Raw genomic sequence first — 13,316 nt, 5'->3', positions numbered from 1 at the left:
CTCTAACGTCTTAAGGAAATTATAATGCTTTCACTAACACTACTTTATGACGCATCGTAAGTACACAAAGACAAAAAAAAAGAAACTTATAATTTTTCACAAGGTCATAAATTAACACCATGTCCATCAAAATTACACACAGGATTACTTCAATACTCTACAACTGCTTGGTTACTGACATGTGATTAGAGTAGAATATTGAAGTAATCCTTTGTGTAATTTTGGTTCGTTTGGAGCACGGGGTTTTAAGATAAGACCTTTAAGATATGAACAATAAGTTTCTTTTTTGTCATAGTGTTTATACTTAACACTAACAGTACTGTCTACTACAAAATACTACACTACAAAGCGACTGTAACACCAAACATCCCATGTGATTCGATTGCGTAATCATCCGAATCACATACACACGAAAACGTTTAACCCGGCAACGTTCACAATCGTGGCTTGCTATCTCCAGGCTGCTGTTCCGCACACAAGGGGTCTGTGGTTCAAAACCGGGCCGGAGAAAACAACTTTTCTCTTCATCTTCTTTCTTTCTTTATTATTTCCTTTCCCTTCGCCAAAAGCCAGATATACTGTTTAGGGTTAAACTCATCGTAAGGCCAAATCCGTCGTAACTCTACTGAACATATATTATAAGTCCCATGGAAAAATTACGATGGCTATTAACTTACGCTGTCAATAACGACTCGGATAGCGACATTTGCACAGTACTTTTGTGGGACCTGAAAGCACATCAGACATGTCGAATTGCATTATGGATAAAAGAAATGTGCTGATGATATCAAATAATTTTTTGAAATTCGCGATATAATACAATTTTTTTGGCAAATTTTATATTTTTGATATTTAACAGTCTTCGAAGTAAACTTTATAAATCTAATGACATATACTCACAGTGTATGTAGCTGGGATGAAAAGCCGACAATAAATTGGAAATTTTGACTCTTCTTATTGAAGATATACATGTTTTTCCCAAAAAGACCTTCATTTTTTTGGTGTTTGAGGGAAAAAATTTATATCTTCAATACGAAAGTTCAAGATTTTATATGATGGACGGCTTTTCATCCCAGCTACAGCTAAATACACTTTATGGACATATCATTAGATTTATACAATTTACTTCGAGGACTGTTAGATTTCAAAAACATTAATTTCTAATCATTTGCCATAAAATATTTTTATCTCGAATTTAAAAACAAAACAAAATTATTTGATATCATGAGGACATTCCTCGTATTCAAAATGCTATTCGGTATGTCTGATGTGCTCTCAGGGCGCGGCCCACAAAAATATACATGAAAGTGTCGCTATCCGAGCCCTTAAGGACTTTCAATGTTAGTAAAATCCACCTCAGTTCTGTAAAAGTATAATGAAAATCTCCTCATACATATGGTTGACGTACCAGTTGACGTTCCTGAAAGTAGCCTCCAACAAGTCTGTGTAGAGATTCAACTGGTCTAATCAAGACAGGTTACACGTTTATATATTAAGATAGGGCACATTATATTCAGATATAAAGGGCGTAAACCTAAAATAATACAACCTAACCCTGGCTAAAGTATATACCTTATCCTGAAATAAGGAACGTCAACATGGTTTAGGCTGCGTTATTTTAGGTTTACGTCCTTTATATCTGGGTATAAAGTGCCCTATCTTGAAACAAGAATCCATAGACGTTTTACTTGTCTTGATCACACCAGTTGAATATTATTAAAGTTGTTTTAATATATAGACTGATTAAGACAGACGAAATGAGTTTTAAAAAGTTTAATCGGCGAGCCAATCAACTCGTTGTATAATCTTCATAAATATAATTGTTTTGGTTAGAACAATCCGACTCAACGTTTTTAATTCAACATTAACAAACTAGCTACATTTATACAAGACTGTGAGTTTATAAGTTGACAAAAATAAAAAACAATAAAAATTATTTTGATATTAAAATGGCACAATTTTCCTGAATAATTGACTTAATTATGTAACAGGATTAACTACCATAGAAATAAATGAATGCTATTTTTGAATATATCGCCCTGCACTAGGTTGCACTCACCTGTAAATGTCTGCAACCAAAGATTGAATACTATACCGCTCTTATCATACTAATCTTACAAAAGCGAGTGATCAGCATGATAATATGGTTCAATACAGAGGTATACAGATTGCGTGAAGGTACTAGTAAAGTGCGATAATATTCAAAAATTGTTTTAACCTATTGCTATAGCGAAAACTTTTGTTTGACCTATTATTCATCATAACTCAATTAATAATTGCAATACATATGTAAATATAAATATGACTAGTGGCTTCACATTTCTTGTAAGATCAATGCAGACTATTAGTCTGCAGAAATAAACTGTATTATTTGACTGGTAAAAAATTAACAAATCTGGTTAAGTATGACCTAAAGGCTCCGAGATATCAAGCAAAGATTTGGTTTAAAACGTTGGGTGAGAAAAACTTCAATTTTTGCCAAACATGCGTTTTTCACTTGGCGTTTTTATCATAAAGAATTTGTACAGAGAGTGGTTTTGACACCAAGCTCGTTGACTACTGCATATGCCTTTTATCCGATGTTTCTACCTTTTAATTATAATTAAAACTATAATGTTTGAAATTAAAATGAATTAGAAATATACCTGAATGTTTGAAAGACATTAATGTGAAATGCATATTGAACACAAATACTCGTAATTATGACAGGAAAGACTCTTAATCGTGCAAATACTGCTCAAATAATAATAAAACACACACTGACACCTCCTTACACACCTCCCACATCTATGATTTTACACCACACAAATCACAGACAAACACACAACTCTTTAAACTTCCTTCCCTCTCATACATGCGCACACCACACCCCTCATCACACACACTCACCCCCCCCTCCACCTCCACACACACACACACCCCAACTGCACCCTACAGTAAAAAGTGCGTACTGCAATGCTTTTAAAAATACTGTTTAAAGAAGTACAAAATCAATATACATTATCATTAAAAGATCAGAAGAAAAAGTAAATACAAATAAAATTTATGAAGCACGATTTACATCTTACAATTGATGACCTTATTTGGTAAAAAGTTGTACAAAGTATAATAGGAATTAAGTTGTTTTACGTAGTTGCTTTGGTAAAATAATATAGGGACAATTAGCCTTCGACATCCATATATTCAGGCTCTTCATACTGTGGTGGGTTTAACGTGACTTCGTCAAGTTCCTCGTAAACATTGGTTTCATACAAAGTGTTATCATACGATTGGTTTGGCTGATTTCCACCATTAATATCAGGCCGTTCATATCCACCATATGTGGCTACCGATCCACCTCTGCTGTACATTACAGATCCACCTTGGTAAAGAGCAGACGGGTTCGTGCTTGGCAATCTTGGCGGGATTTTCTTGCCGGTTGTAGCCGCCATTGGAGTATACGCTGGCGGTGGCATATTTGGAGGAGCTGTGGGTTGCGATATCGTTGGAAGTGCGTGGGAATACCGGCTATCAATGTGGGAGGAATAACTTGGATTCTCAAGTCCGTCCTTCTTTACTGAAGGTGATTTGCCGTTTTCAGGTTGACTACCATTGGATGCAGCTAAGGGATGAGTGGACAGTGTTCTCTCTGATGGTTTAGACCTATGTAATGATAAGAAAATACATATAATTTATACATGAGTCTTCATTCTGTAACATTTACAATCTACCATCTGGTCCATCTCACTTTTACCCAGACAGAAACGAGCTTGTACTTGCATTTTCTTTCCGTCCACATTCCACCTGTGGAAGATTTTGGGAGAATGAATTTCAAATGGAACCAACTCTATCCCTCTGTGGAAGATTCAGATTCAGATTAAATTTATTTCAAATTCGTGGCCCGTAGGCCAAATTACATGAAATATTACATTTGCAATGTTTACATTAAAAGACATAAAAAACATATAAGATATACATGAAAACACCATAAAATTACTCAAATAAATTAATTGCACTTGTTGAGGCAAAATCTCTGGTTGAACCTTTCTCAGACGGTATATGAAATGCAAATGGAGCTGCCTTATGAGTTCATTGCGAACCTAAAAAAGAGCCGTATTTGGCTAATTCATTTTAAATAACCTCCTCAACAAAAGTTTGGAAAGTTTTTTCAAACATTTATATCTCAGATTATTTGTGACATGATATCGTGTTGCATATCAATAGATAGCTACTTAACCCCGTTTACAATGGCACCACATTTGAAACAACCATTTTTTCACGGCTGAGTAGTGGTGTCTCAAACAGATATGCCAAATTGGCCATTACTTTGTGCAGCAAGCTGCAAGCCCGTATCTTCACAATCTGTGACCTAATGCAATCTTCCAAGATGACAACGGTCGCCAACACAGTGCCAGGGTTGTCAACGACTACCTACAGAATATGGGAGTAGAGCTAATGGAATAGCCTCAGCCTGCCATCAGCCCAGACCTCAATCCGATTGAACACTTGTGGGACCCGCTTGGTCGTAATGTGCGTGTCAGAGTAGCCATGCAATGCAATGACATTGAATGACCTGCGACGAATTCTGGTTGAAGAATGGAATGCCATCACACAGCAACATGTGACCAGGCTGGTGTGCAGCATGAGGAGGAGGTGCCTGACTGTTGTGGTTGCGTATGGTTTTCCCCCGCTATTGATTTTAGTCACTAGTGTTGTTTGTGCACAGAATAATGGTCAATTTGGCACATTCTGTTTAAGGCCCGCTACATTCATAACGTGTACTCAGCAGTGAATCAGCTGATTGTTTCAAATGTGGTGTCATTGCAAAGGGAATAAATTAGCTATACATTGATATGCAACACGATATGAACATTGAAAAACTTTCCAACTATTCTTGATGAGGTCACATAGTACCCCTATGACGATGTTAGAAATATTTGCCATGTTCCACAGGATGAGTGTGAATTTTAAAATACTAGCTCAACCTCCAAGGGGAGCGATATCAAACCTAGTTTTCTTACAAGATCAACTACCTCATAATACAATGACATCATTATAAAAATTCGAATGTAAATATAATGGTTCTATGATATGTTTCCTACAGCTTGCTAACGGCGCAAAATACAAGATAAGCTAAGATATACCAAAATCTTTTTCCAAATGCTACTACATAATGGGTGTAGTTCAAGTGGTGCTGTTTATCAGTCTTCTATGTTTATTTCCTTATATCGGCGAGTAACAGTGAAACAAATGTATCAATAATTTTCTTTAAAATGTCCTTACCTTCGGCCTTTAACAACGAAACACGCTATGATAGCCACTAAGATTATTATCACAATTAGCAGTCCTCCTGATGCTCCTCCAGCTACGATCGCTGAAATAAATAAACAAAATGAATTATGCATTAATATTTTTATGTAAAGTTGGTCAGCATGAAAGTGTCAAGAACTCATTCGGTATATTACTTCAGAACCAATATAAATGTGTGGTGTTTCCGTTAACAAAATGACTCGCATCTTTCAAAAAAAATAATAATCTCCAAATAATGTACACCGATACAAAGGAAGTAACACTATGTAAAATCATTGTGTGCCTTCAGAAAATGTTAAAAAATATCTTTATACCATTGTCTGAAATAGAGAATAGAAAAGTATATTATATGTACCAGCTGTGCCTTTGAATAGATTTAGGAGCTGATTCAGAGTGAACCAGCCATCCCTGAACAGAGACGGGCCGATACAAGCTACCTAGAGTCTACGACCCGGTTTTGGGGTCAAGTGCCGGAAAGGTCACTGACCTCTAATTTGGGTTGCCAGTCTGTTGATGAAAGTCGAAGTGTCGACTGAAAATCCCAGGTACGCAAATGTTTGTGTTGTGATCAAAGGTTTAAACCACTAAACTAAAACCAGAACTATTTAAAGAATCCATAAATAGCGCTTATTAGAACCTTAGCCACATACTTGAGAGATATATACTAACAGCATGTGTAATCGAGATGCAAATATTAATATTACCTGTGTTGAGTCCAGATTGTGCACTGTTCTCTCGGTCAATATCGCCGTTTCCATCGCCTCCATTACCATCTCCTGCAACAGCAGTAGTGCTTTCACTATTCTCGTTTTCACTTTCTGCACATGGACGAGCAAAGATATTGAAAGCAATCAAGTTACTAGAAATGTGAAATTTTATTTCAACTTGTTCTTCAATATAAAAAAAAAGGTTATAGGGCAGTTTTAGTTTTAAATAATAAAAAGCTCAAGACATTGCAGATAATAGGCCTGTATCAGTTAAGACCTCTGAAAGGTTTTAATCCGAGAATTAATGCCATGCTTTGCGGGTGCTATCAAACATGCCAGTATCACAGCGTAATATTAGCAGGGCGCACGTGCTCCTAAATGAAGTAACGATTTTGAAATATCCCATTGACATTACCGTGAAACGGTTGATTCCTGCTCAAGCAAACCGAATACCACAATCCCCACCCCAATCGGATGATTCACGATCACGCATGCAATGACTCTGCAACATGCAATATAGGCCTATACCGTTTGGTGTGTTTACCTTCGCAGCGGTCTCCAATCCAGCCGTCATAGCATTCACACGTATACTCCCCAAGAGTAATATCTGTCGTTATACAAGTGCCTTTCTGATTACACTGCCAGTTGTAGTCGCCATCTGCACCAGGACCTTCACATGGGTCCTGATAGTCAGTATCTGAACAGAGAAATTGAAATAATACCTTGTGATAATGTCTAGACGAGAACACAAAAGCATGCAAGTAAATGGTATTAGTGCAATGCTTTTACGTTTCTATATAAAGTACACAAAATATTCAGGATTCTAAATGTTCCAAGTCAGCACAATTCTTAGCAGTGATGTTAGTCTAAATGAAGACCTGTGTCGTGGCAAAAAGTTTTTTTAATAAATAACTTTTAACTTAATTTCTGTTATTTAACGGGTATAACATTAACAATTTATTCCGCTGTCTTTGCGATGCATCAAAATCATTTCGCCCGATCGTAGCGCAGCTCCTCTCATACAACAGGTTGGCGCTACATTGTTTCGAACCCACGACCTCGTGCTACCCCGCGACCGTGAGTTGAAGTTGCCGCTGCGCCACTATGCCATTTATGAAGAGAAAGCACCGAAGAAGAGAAATTAAGATAGAGAAGCATTAAACGCTACCTTGGCAGAATTGTCCAGTCCAACCTTCAAAACAGGAACATGTATACTGTTTACTTGCTGTGCTTGTTGTTAAACAGACCCCTCTACCGTTGCATTGATTTGTGTCTCCCTCACAGGGATCGCTTGATGCTAGAAACAAAAACAGAAAAAAATATATAAATGGCCTGTAACAATAATTTATCAACCTAAGTGGTTTTACCGCTTAAAAGCGATCCCAGAGACATGAGATGAAAAAAAAATTAATGAGTTCGTAAGTAACACTAGTGCTTCTCTCACAGTTCATAGCCTATAAGTGGAACAGCAAACACCATCCAAAAGTAATTTTAGTTGGGGTTCAGCTTGAAACTTGGACATCCCCCTCCTGAATCGATGGTGCTATACAACAGTGAGCTGATAATCGATGTTTAGACTCCGGTCCTTAGCTTACAATACAACATATCTCACCTGCAGCTACAATATTGATGCCAAAAGTACATTCGGCTTTATTCCGCTCCTATCCACCGCTTCACAAGTAATCTCCCATAACCCAATGTCGAATGCTGTTGTGCTTAGGTGAGGGCTGCAATACATAGTGACAGCACCGGAATTGTCATCATAGGTTGGTCCGTCAGTGTTAACTGTAACTGGGTCTCCGTTCTCACTTAAGATGATTTGATTGGCCGGACACTGTATTGTTGGATCTTCGTTATCTGTGTATAGAAGCACCACAGAAGCATTTCAAGTGTTAGATCACTTTAATTTATAGCATGTAACTCACACTCGCTTAAGTCTGTATGTCCTGTACATCCTGGTGGTCATTTTACGTTTCTGACCATAGCTCGCCAAAGGTCGCATATAGGACAAACTATAACTTTTTGATCAGGCAAGTAATTTGGTATACTTTTAAAAGGAATTGGGATAATTTACAATTTTGACCCCCTGTTTGACCGTAATTGACCCATACCAAAAATGCCTGACACCTTTAAGAGGGCAGTCCAAGCCAAATGTGTTCAGTACATTTCAGGCATGCCAAAACACTTTCAAACCTTTTGTTCCAAAGATTTGTTTACCAAACATTCTTCCGGAATAAACTTACCAATTACTCGAACAAAGAATGAACATCCAGACGATATCCCATTCTCCAATGTGACAGTGCATTCCACCATCTGAGAGCCAATGTTGAATTGGCTACCCGAATCGTAATTACAAAATACTGTCCTTGTATATTATTGTCTACTGTGTACACTGGTGTTGTCCACTTAGCCACGTTATAATTGTCTCCTGCGATGGTTTCTATTTCGATATCATCAGGACAAGTTATGGTAGCAACATCATGATCTGTTAAGAAAGGTAACAATAACACGATAAATGATGATCACGAAAAATTACAAATTACACGTTTGACGACGGACCATTCACTAGTTTTTAGGTATAATGTTTTTATGATTATCTTCTAGCCTAAACTTGGTAAAACATGGTAAATGGACACATTATGCGTGGTTATTTAAAACTCAAATGTGTAGGATTTTTTTATCTCTGTTAAAATTCGTTGCTATCGTTAGTCGTCTTCTTATCTACTTCGTTTTCGCTTTTATGCCGCAGCAAAACGTACTTTTCAACCGGATGCTTCTCCTTTCTTCCAATAATGCTTGCATTCAGAGTTTGAATTAAATCTAATACTGGAACTTGCTTTTTGCAACTATTGCGACGCTGCGCCTGGAACCACCAGGCTTCATCAGGCTTCAACCCGCTGGGCTGGTCACGATACCCAGCCGTCTATCACGTGACCAGCTCTGCGGGTCAGTTGCCTGATGAAGTCTGGTGGTTCCAGACGCAACATCGCAATAGTTGCAAAAAGGAAGTTCCAGTATTAGATTTAATTCCAAACTCTGTTTGAAACTACTGAATGACTAAGAACATTCACTCAATACTTGCACTCCTTTTTATACAATTTTTTATTTGTATCGATCAAGAAATGTTGATGCAAAACAGGCGAGGCAGCGGCTACGCCCGGCCTTGGTTTTCAATCTCCGTGAGTATTAAGTATGTAAATTGGACCGAAGTGTGAAGGAGAATATTCAATGATGAGAAGAGAACAACTCACCGGTGACTTCCACGTTGAATTGACAAAACCACGATTATTTGACTCATCTGCGGCTACACAGCTTACTGTCGTTGTGCCAAACAGGAATACATGTTGCTGGTCAGGTCTACAGTTTACATCTGGTGAGTCGTCAGCATTGTCCCACCCCTGGACTGCCCAATCTACATTTGTGCCTGCTTCGTCCGGGTCACGTTTGGCGTAGATATCGGATGGACACACGATGGTTGGTTGTTGGCTATCTGTAAATGGTAAATGAGATCAACATTATCATGGATGGGGAATATATAGTTGAATAATATTGCCACTTCTATTTCAAGATATTTCCATTACTCAGTAAATCATTCCACCAACATTGGGCTATTTACTATTGCAGTTGAAATCCATACACCCGCTATATGGATGATATGATCTTAATCTCACACACAGGGAGTGTATATTTCAAATGGAGTCGCCCCTTCAAGTAACACCATGAAATTAGGCCAACAATAACATCACTCTTTGTGTTGTCATACAAAACAGATATTTACACGTGTCCTACATTTTCAATTCTCTCTCTCAATTGCGAAGTCACTTTGGTACGTTCTATAAATGTATGTTTGTCACATTTGATCATGCCCTGTGTGTCTTGTGCATAAACAAAACGTTTTACGTGACTAGCACGGGTCCTCGTACCTTAATTTTGAATGATTCTAGTTCTCTGTTTACCTTGGTACCAAAATCGAGATCTCAACTTAACTGCAAATAAACCATAATGTCAATATTATTCAGAAAAGATCTCATCCCTAAGGCTCAATAACTGCGCCATTCAACAAGCATAGCTTAAAAGTTAGCCTGAAGTTGTGGAGCACGAGTGTTTGCAACCAGCACGCCCAAAGTTCATTCTATGCATGTTGATGCATATGGGTTTAAAGAACTGTGTATACAGATGAGCATGTTCTTAAGTGTGTCACTTACCATACACGTTAACCCCAAACTTGCAACCACGTTCGTTACCGGCTTGGTCTGTGGCTGTACATTCAACCTCAGTCTCTCCCATAGAGAAATACCCTTCACGCGGGTTGCACTCTATTATCGGTTGATACTCAGAATTGTCCCATGCCTGTACCTCTCCAAGAAACCAAATTTGGGCGTTATCTTGATCCCAATCCATTGATCGAACTTTTCGTCCGGGACATGAGATTGACGGAGGCTCATTATCTGAAAATGGTAGAGAGTCAATGTTAACATGCATGGAACGCATAAGACCTTGGTCACTACGTTATCATGGCGCAAATATGATTTAATTTCGTCCGCAATTTGTGGTCTAGGACCACGATGCTAAAACATAAATGCCGCAAGCCCCGCAGGGCTGAGGCTGCTGACTTCCATTAAAGACTATTGGATGTCCGATATAGCACTGTGGCCCTGGACCGCAAATTGCAGGCGGGATCAGTTTATGTTTTATACATCATGCTTTATACATGGTAATGAAATTGTGTTTTTTTTGTTTTGTTTTTTTGCCTTTTTTTTAAACTTTTTTATCAATGGCCCTATATGATGGCGTTACAAGCCAGTATTTTTCGAATGAGTACAGTAGACATGCTTTTGTTGTTTCAAATTTTTGTAGATTAAGAGTACTAACATTTCTTTTCGTAAAAAAAGACCTCTCAATTTGACCCAATATTAAAAATTCTATTTGATACCCTATAGCCTACGACTGAAAGGTTTGTATTAATTCTAGAATTCTGGAAACAATTGGGCATCATAACTGCAAAATTGTTGGTCTAAAGTAGCCATATAAAAGTATACAAATTTAAAAAAAAATTGACATATTGTGACGTTAGAATAATGTAAAAAAATGCTTAGTTTTTAGAAGATTATAAAAAAAAATCATGATTTTGACCACACACATAAATATCTAGGAATGCCATTTTTATGGATTTTAACCAACTTTTAGAAATCTTCATCAAAAATGGTTGAAAATACTCAACCTAAAAAATCATACAAGAGGACAATTTCATCCAAAATTTCAACTATTTTTGGTTAAGTTTCTTACCTAAAACTTCTACGCCAAAAGAACACGATTCCTGGTTGCCATGGTTATCCTCGGCATAACACACAATGATGTGATCACCTATATAAAGGATCGATCCTGGGTCTGGATCGCACCACTGACGGACCATACCGGAGTTATCCGTAGCGTCTGGTTGGCCCCACCAAACTTGGTTATACGATGCCTGATATGCGGTAGCGATTCTGAAGTAATCCGGGCAAATTATGGTGGGTTTTCTAAATCTGAAATGTGTTAGAGATCCACATCATGGTTAAAAGATGGAGTAAGACTCACATGTTGCGGTAAAATTGACAGGGCCATTCTTTACACCAAAATGACTGTTTTGAAAGGTTTTATGGTGTTTAGTTTATAGTCAGCTAATGCTAAATTTATAATATGGTATTCAGCTTATTCATTGGCCTATATGTAAAAGTTTCAGCAATTAGCTATGGCATTATAGAATTCGTAATGATGCAAGGTTGATAAGTGTTTCACAGGGTGTTTCACTCACCTTGATTTGTTTCGGTTTTATTTTGTTTGCTGCATGGAAAATAATAACAATTCAATTCCACCCAATCAAGTATTTTACTCTTGAAAATATCGGAACTGTCAGCGAGTTCTTTGTTTTGGCAACACCACAGAGGTTAAATGCAAAATGACATACCTCGAACATAGACATTAAACTGGCACCGTGCAGATACTGAATTTTTCCACGCTTGACACGTCACGACCGTATCACCAATATTAAAGTTTGAGCCTGATGCAGGCCAACATGAAAATGAATTAGCATTGAAAACATTGGGCTCCGGATACGACACCACAGCAAATCTCTCTCCGGTAGCAGCTGACCGTGTTAGGTCTCCAATACAGTTGATTTCAGGAACTTCATCCTCTGTTAAAGTTAGAATTAGGTAAGACATTGATATATTATAACGTGATTGGTAAAATGTAAAGGTCTGAACTTTGAGGTTCTGCCTACAGATTTGGTAATTCCTATATATTTTGCAAAGAAACAAGACATACATCAATCATCACATCCTTAATGCGCATGCTCAAATAGCGAATGTGCACATTGAAGATGACGTAGTGTCGATTTCTTCACAAAGGATTTCGATGGTCATCATGGTCATGGGCGCTTCATCACTGCCATATACCAAACCCAGACTTGATGGCCTTTCTCGGCGTTCACGGACGGACCTTTGGAAAGAGCAATTATATTATTTTGTTTTAACTTTTGCTGTTCCTAATTTTATATTGTGGAAATGCTCCCCCCCCCCACCGGGAGAGGATCTTCGAAAACCTTTGTATGGGAATGTGCCACGCAGACTTTTGGATGCTGACTTTCTCTATACTTTTTGCTACCCAACAGTATACCAATGTTTCACAAAAACACCCAAAATGCATCCAAATTTGTCTTAATTGGGCGATTTGGTCGCCACTGAAATTTCCCCAAACCGTGGCACGAGTCCCGCATACCTTTAACCAGGACCCCCCCCCCCTATTCCTTCTATTCTGCATAAGTCAACACTTATTATTTTCAGAGGAAAACCGCAAACTATATCAGGCTGTATTGCTATGTCAGGTTGGGTCAATAGAAAAAATGTTAAACACATCTTACTTGTAATAAGAACATCAAAAGTGCAATTTGCATCGTTGCCTGATTCGTCAATTGCTTTGCACAGTACTGTTCTTGTACCCTCTGAAAAGGACGTTCCAGATGGCGGGTTACACCAAACAGTAACGTCCCCATTAGTATATTCTTCTGAGTTGTCGTACGTCCCAGGCAAGTCCCAATATACCTCTCTGCTATCGTCATAAATATCTATCTGATAGCTGAAGCCCGCTTCACAGTATATTTCTGGTTTCAAATAATCTGTAGAGAAAACGTGTTGCAAAGGAATTTACATCCATGTTATGGATAAAAACATCTACAGAAGCTTTTAAGGAACAACATGCAAACCCCATTATGTAGACGGTCCATATTCTCCATACAATTATAGGGCCACATTTAGTTTTGTCCGATAAAGCTATCGGTGC

At 37.9% G+C, this 13,316-nt stretch overlaps 2 protein-coding genes across 2 annotated transcripts; both read right to left on the bottom strand.

Annotated features, from left to right (window-relative positions):
- Positions 1 to 2,906: 2,906 nt before the first annotated feature.
- On the bottom strand, positions 2,907 to 8,309 carry LOC140167551 (uncharacterized). The gene is made up of 8 exons (XM_072190853.1): positions 8,240 to 8,309; positions 7,741 to 7,853; positions 7,609 to 7,657; positions 7,165 to 7,293; positions 6,541 to 6,693; positions 5,994 to 6,107; positions 5,263 to 5,353; positions 2,907 to 3,642 (listed from the first exon to the last, which is right to left on the bottom strand). Exons 1-8 carry the CDS (start codon positions 8,307 to 8,309, stop codon positions 3,162 to 3,164), a joined length of 1,200 nt encoding a protein of 399 aa, XP_072046954.1. The 3' UTR covers positions 2,907 to 3,161.
- LOC140168196 (hyalin-like) lies at positions 7,634 to 11,508 on the bottom strand. Its single transcript, XM_072191524.1, has 5 exons — positions 11,283 to 11,508; positions 10,202 to 10,444; positions 9,248 to 9,486; positions 8,240 to 8,481; positions 7,634 to 7,853 (listed from the first exon to the last, which is right to left on the bottom strand). Exons 1-4 carry the CDS (start codon positions 11,407 to 11,409, stop codon positions 8,461 to 8,463), a joined length of 630 nt encoding a protein of 209 aa, XP_072047625.1. The 5' UTR covers positions 11,410 to 11,508; the 3' UTR covers positions 7,634 to 7,853; positions 8,240 to 8,460.
- Positions 11,509 to 13,316: the final 1,808 nt, after the last annotated feature.

The sequence above is a fragment of the Amphiura filiformis genome, chromosome 13 (genome assembly GCF_039555335.1).
Source record: "Amphiura filiformis chromosome 13, Afil_fr2py, whole genome shotgun sequence".
Lineage (NCBI taxonomy): Eukaryota > Metazoa > Echinodermata > Ophiuroidea > Amphilepidida > Amphiuridae > Amphiura > Amphiura filiformis.
This window is presented reverse-complemented; position numbering and strand designations above follow the sequence as displayed.

Coding starts and splice junctions, on each gene's coding strand:
- LOC140167551 (XM_072190853.1), bottom strand. CDS start 8,309: ATGGTGGAATGCACTGTCACATTGGAGAATGGGATATCGTCTGGATGT. Junction 7,658..7,740: donor ATGATGACAATTCCGGTGCT/GTCACTATGTAT, acceptor AGCGGTGGATAG/GAGCGGAATAAAGCCGAATG. Junction 5,354..5,993: donor ACAATCTGGACTCAACACAG/GTAATATTAATA, acceptor TATTTATTTCAG/CGATCGTAGCTGGAGGAGCA.
- LOC140168196 (XM_072191524.1), bottom strand. CDS start 11,409: ATGGTCCGTCAGTGGTGCGATCCAGACCCAGGATCGATCCTTTATATA. Junction 10,445..11,282: donor TTTTGGCGTAGAAGTTTTAG/GTAAGAAACTTA, acceptor TACCATTTTCAG/ATAATGAGCCTCCGTCAATC. Junction 9,487..10,201: donor GTTTGGGGTTAACGTGTATG/GTAAGTGACACA, acceptor TACCATTTACAG/ATAGCCAACAACCAACCATC.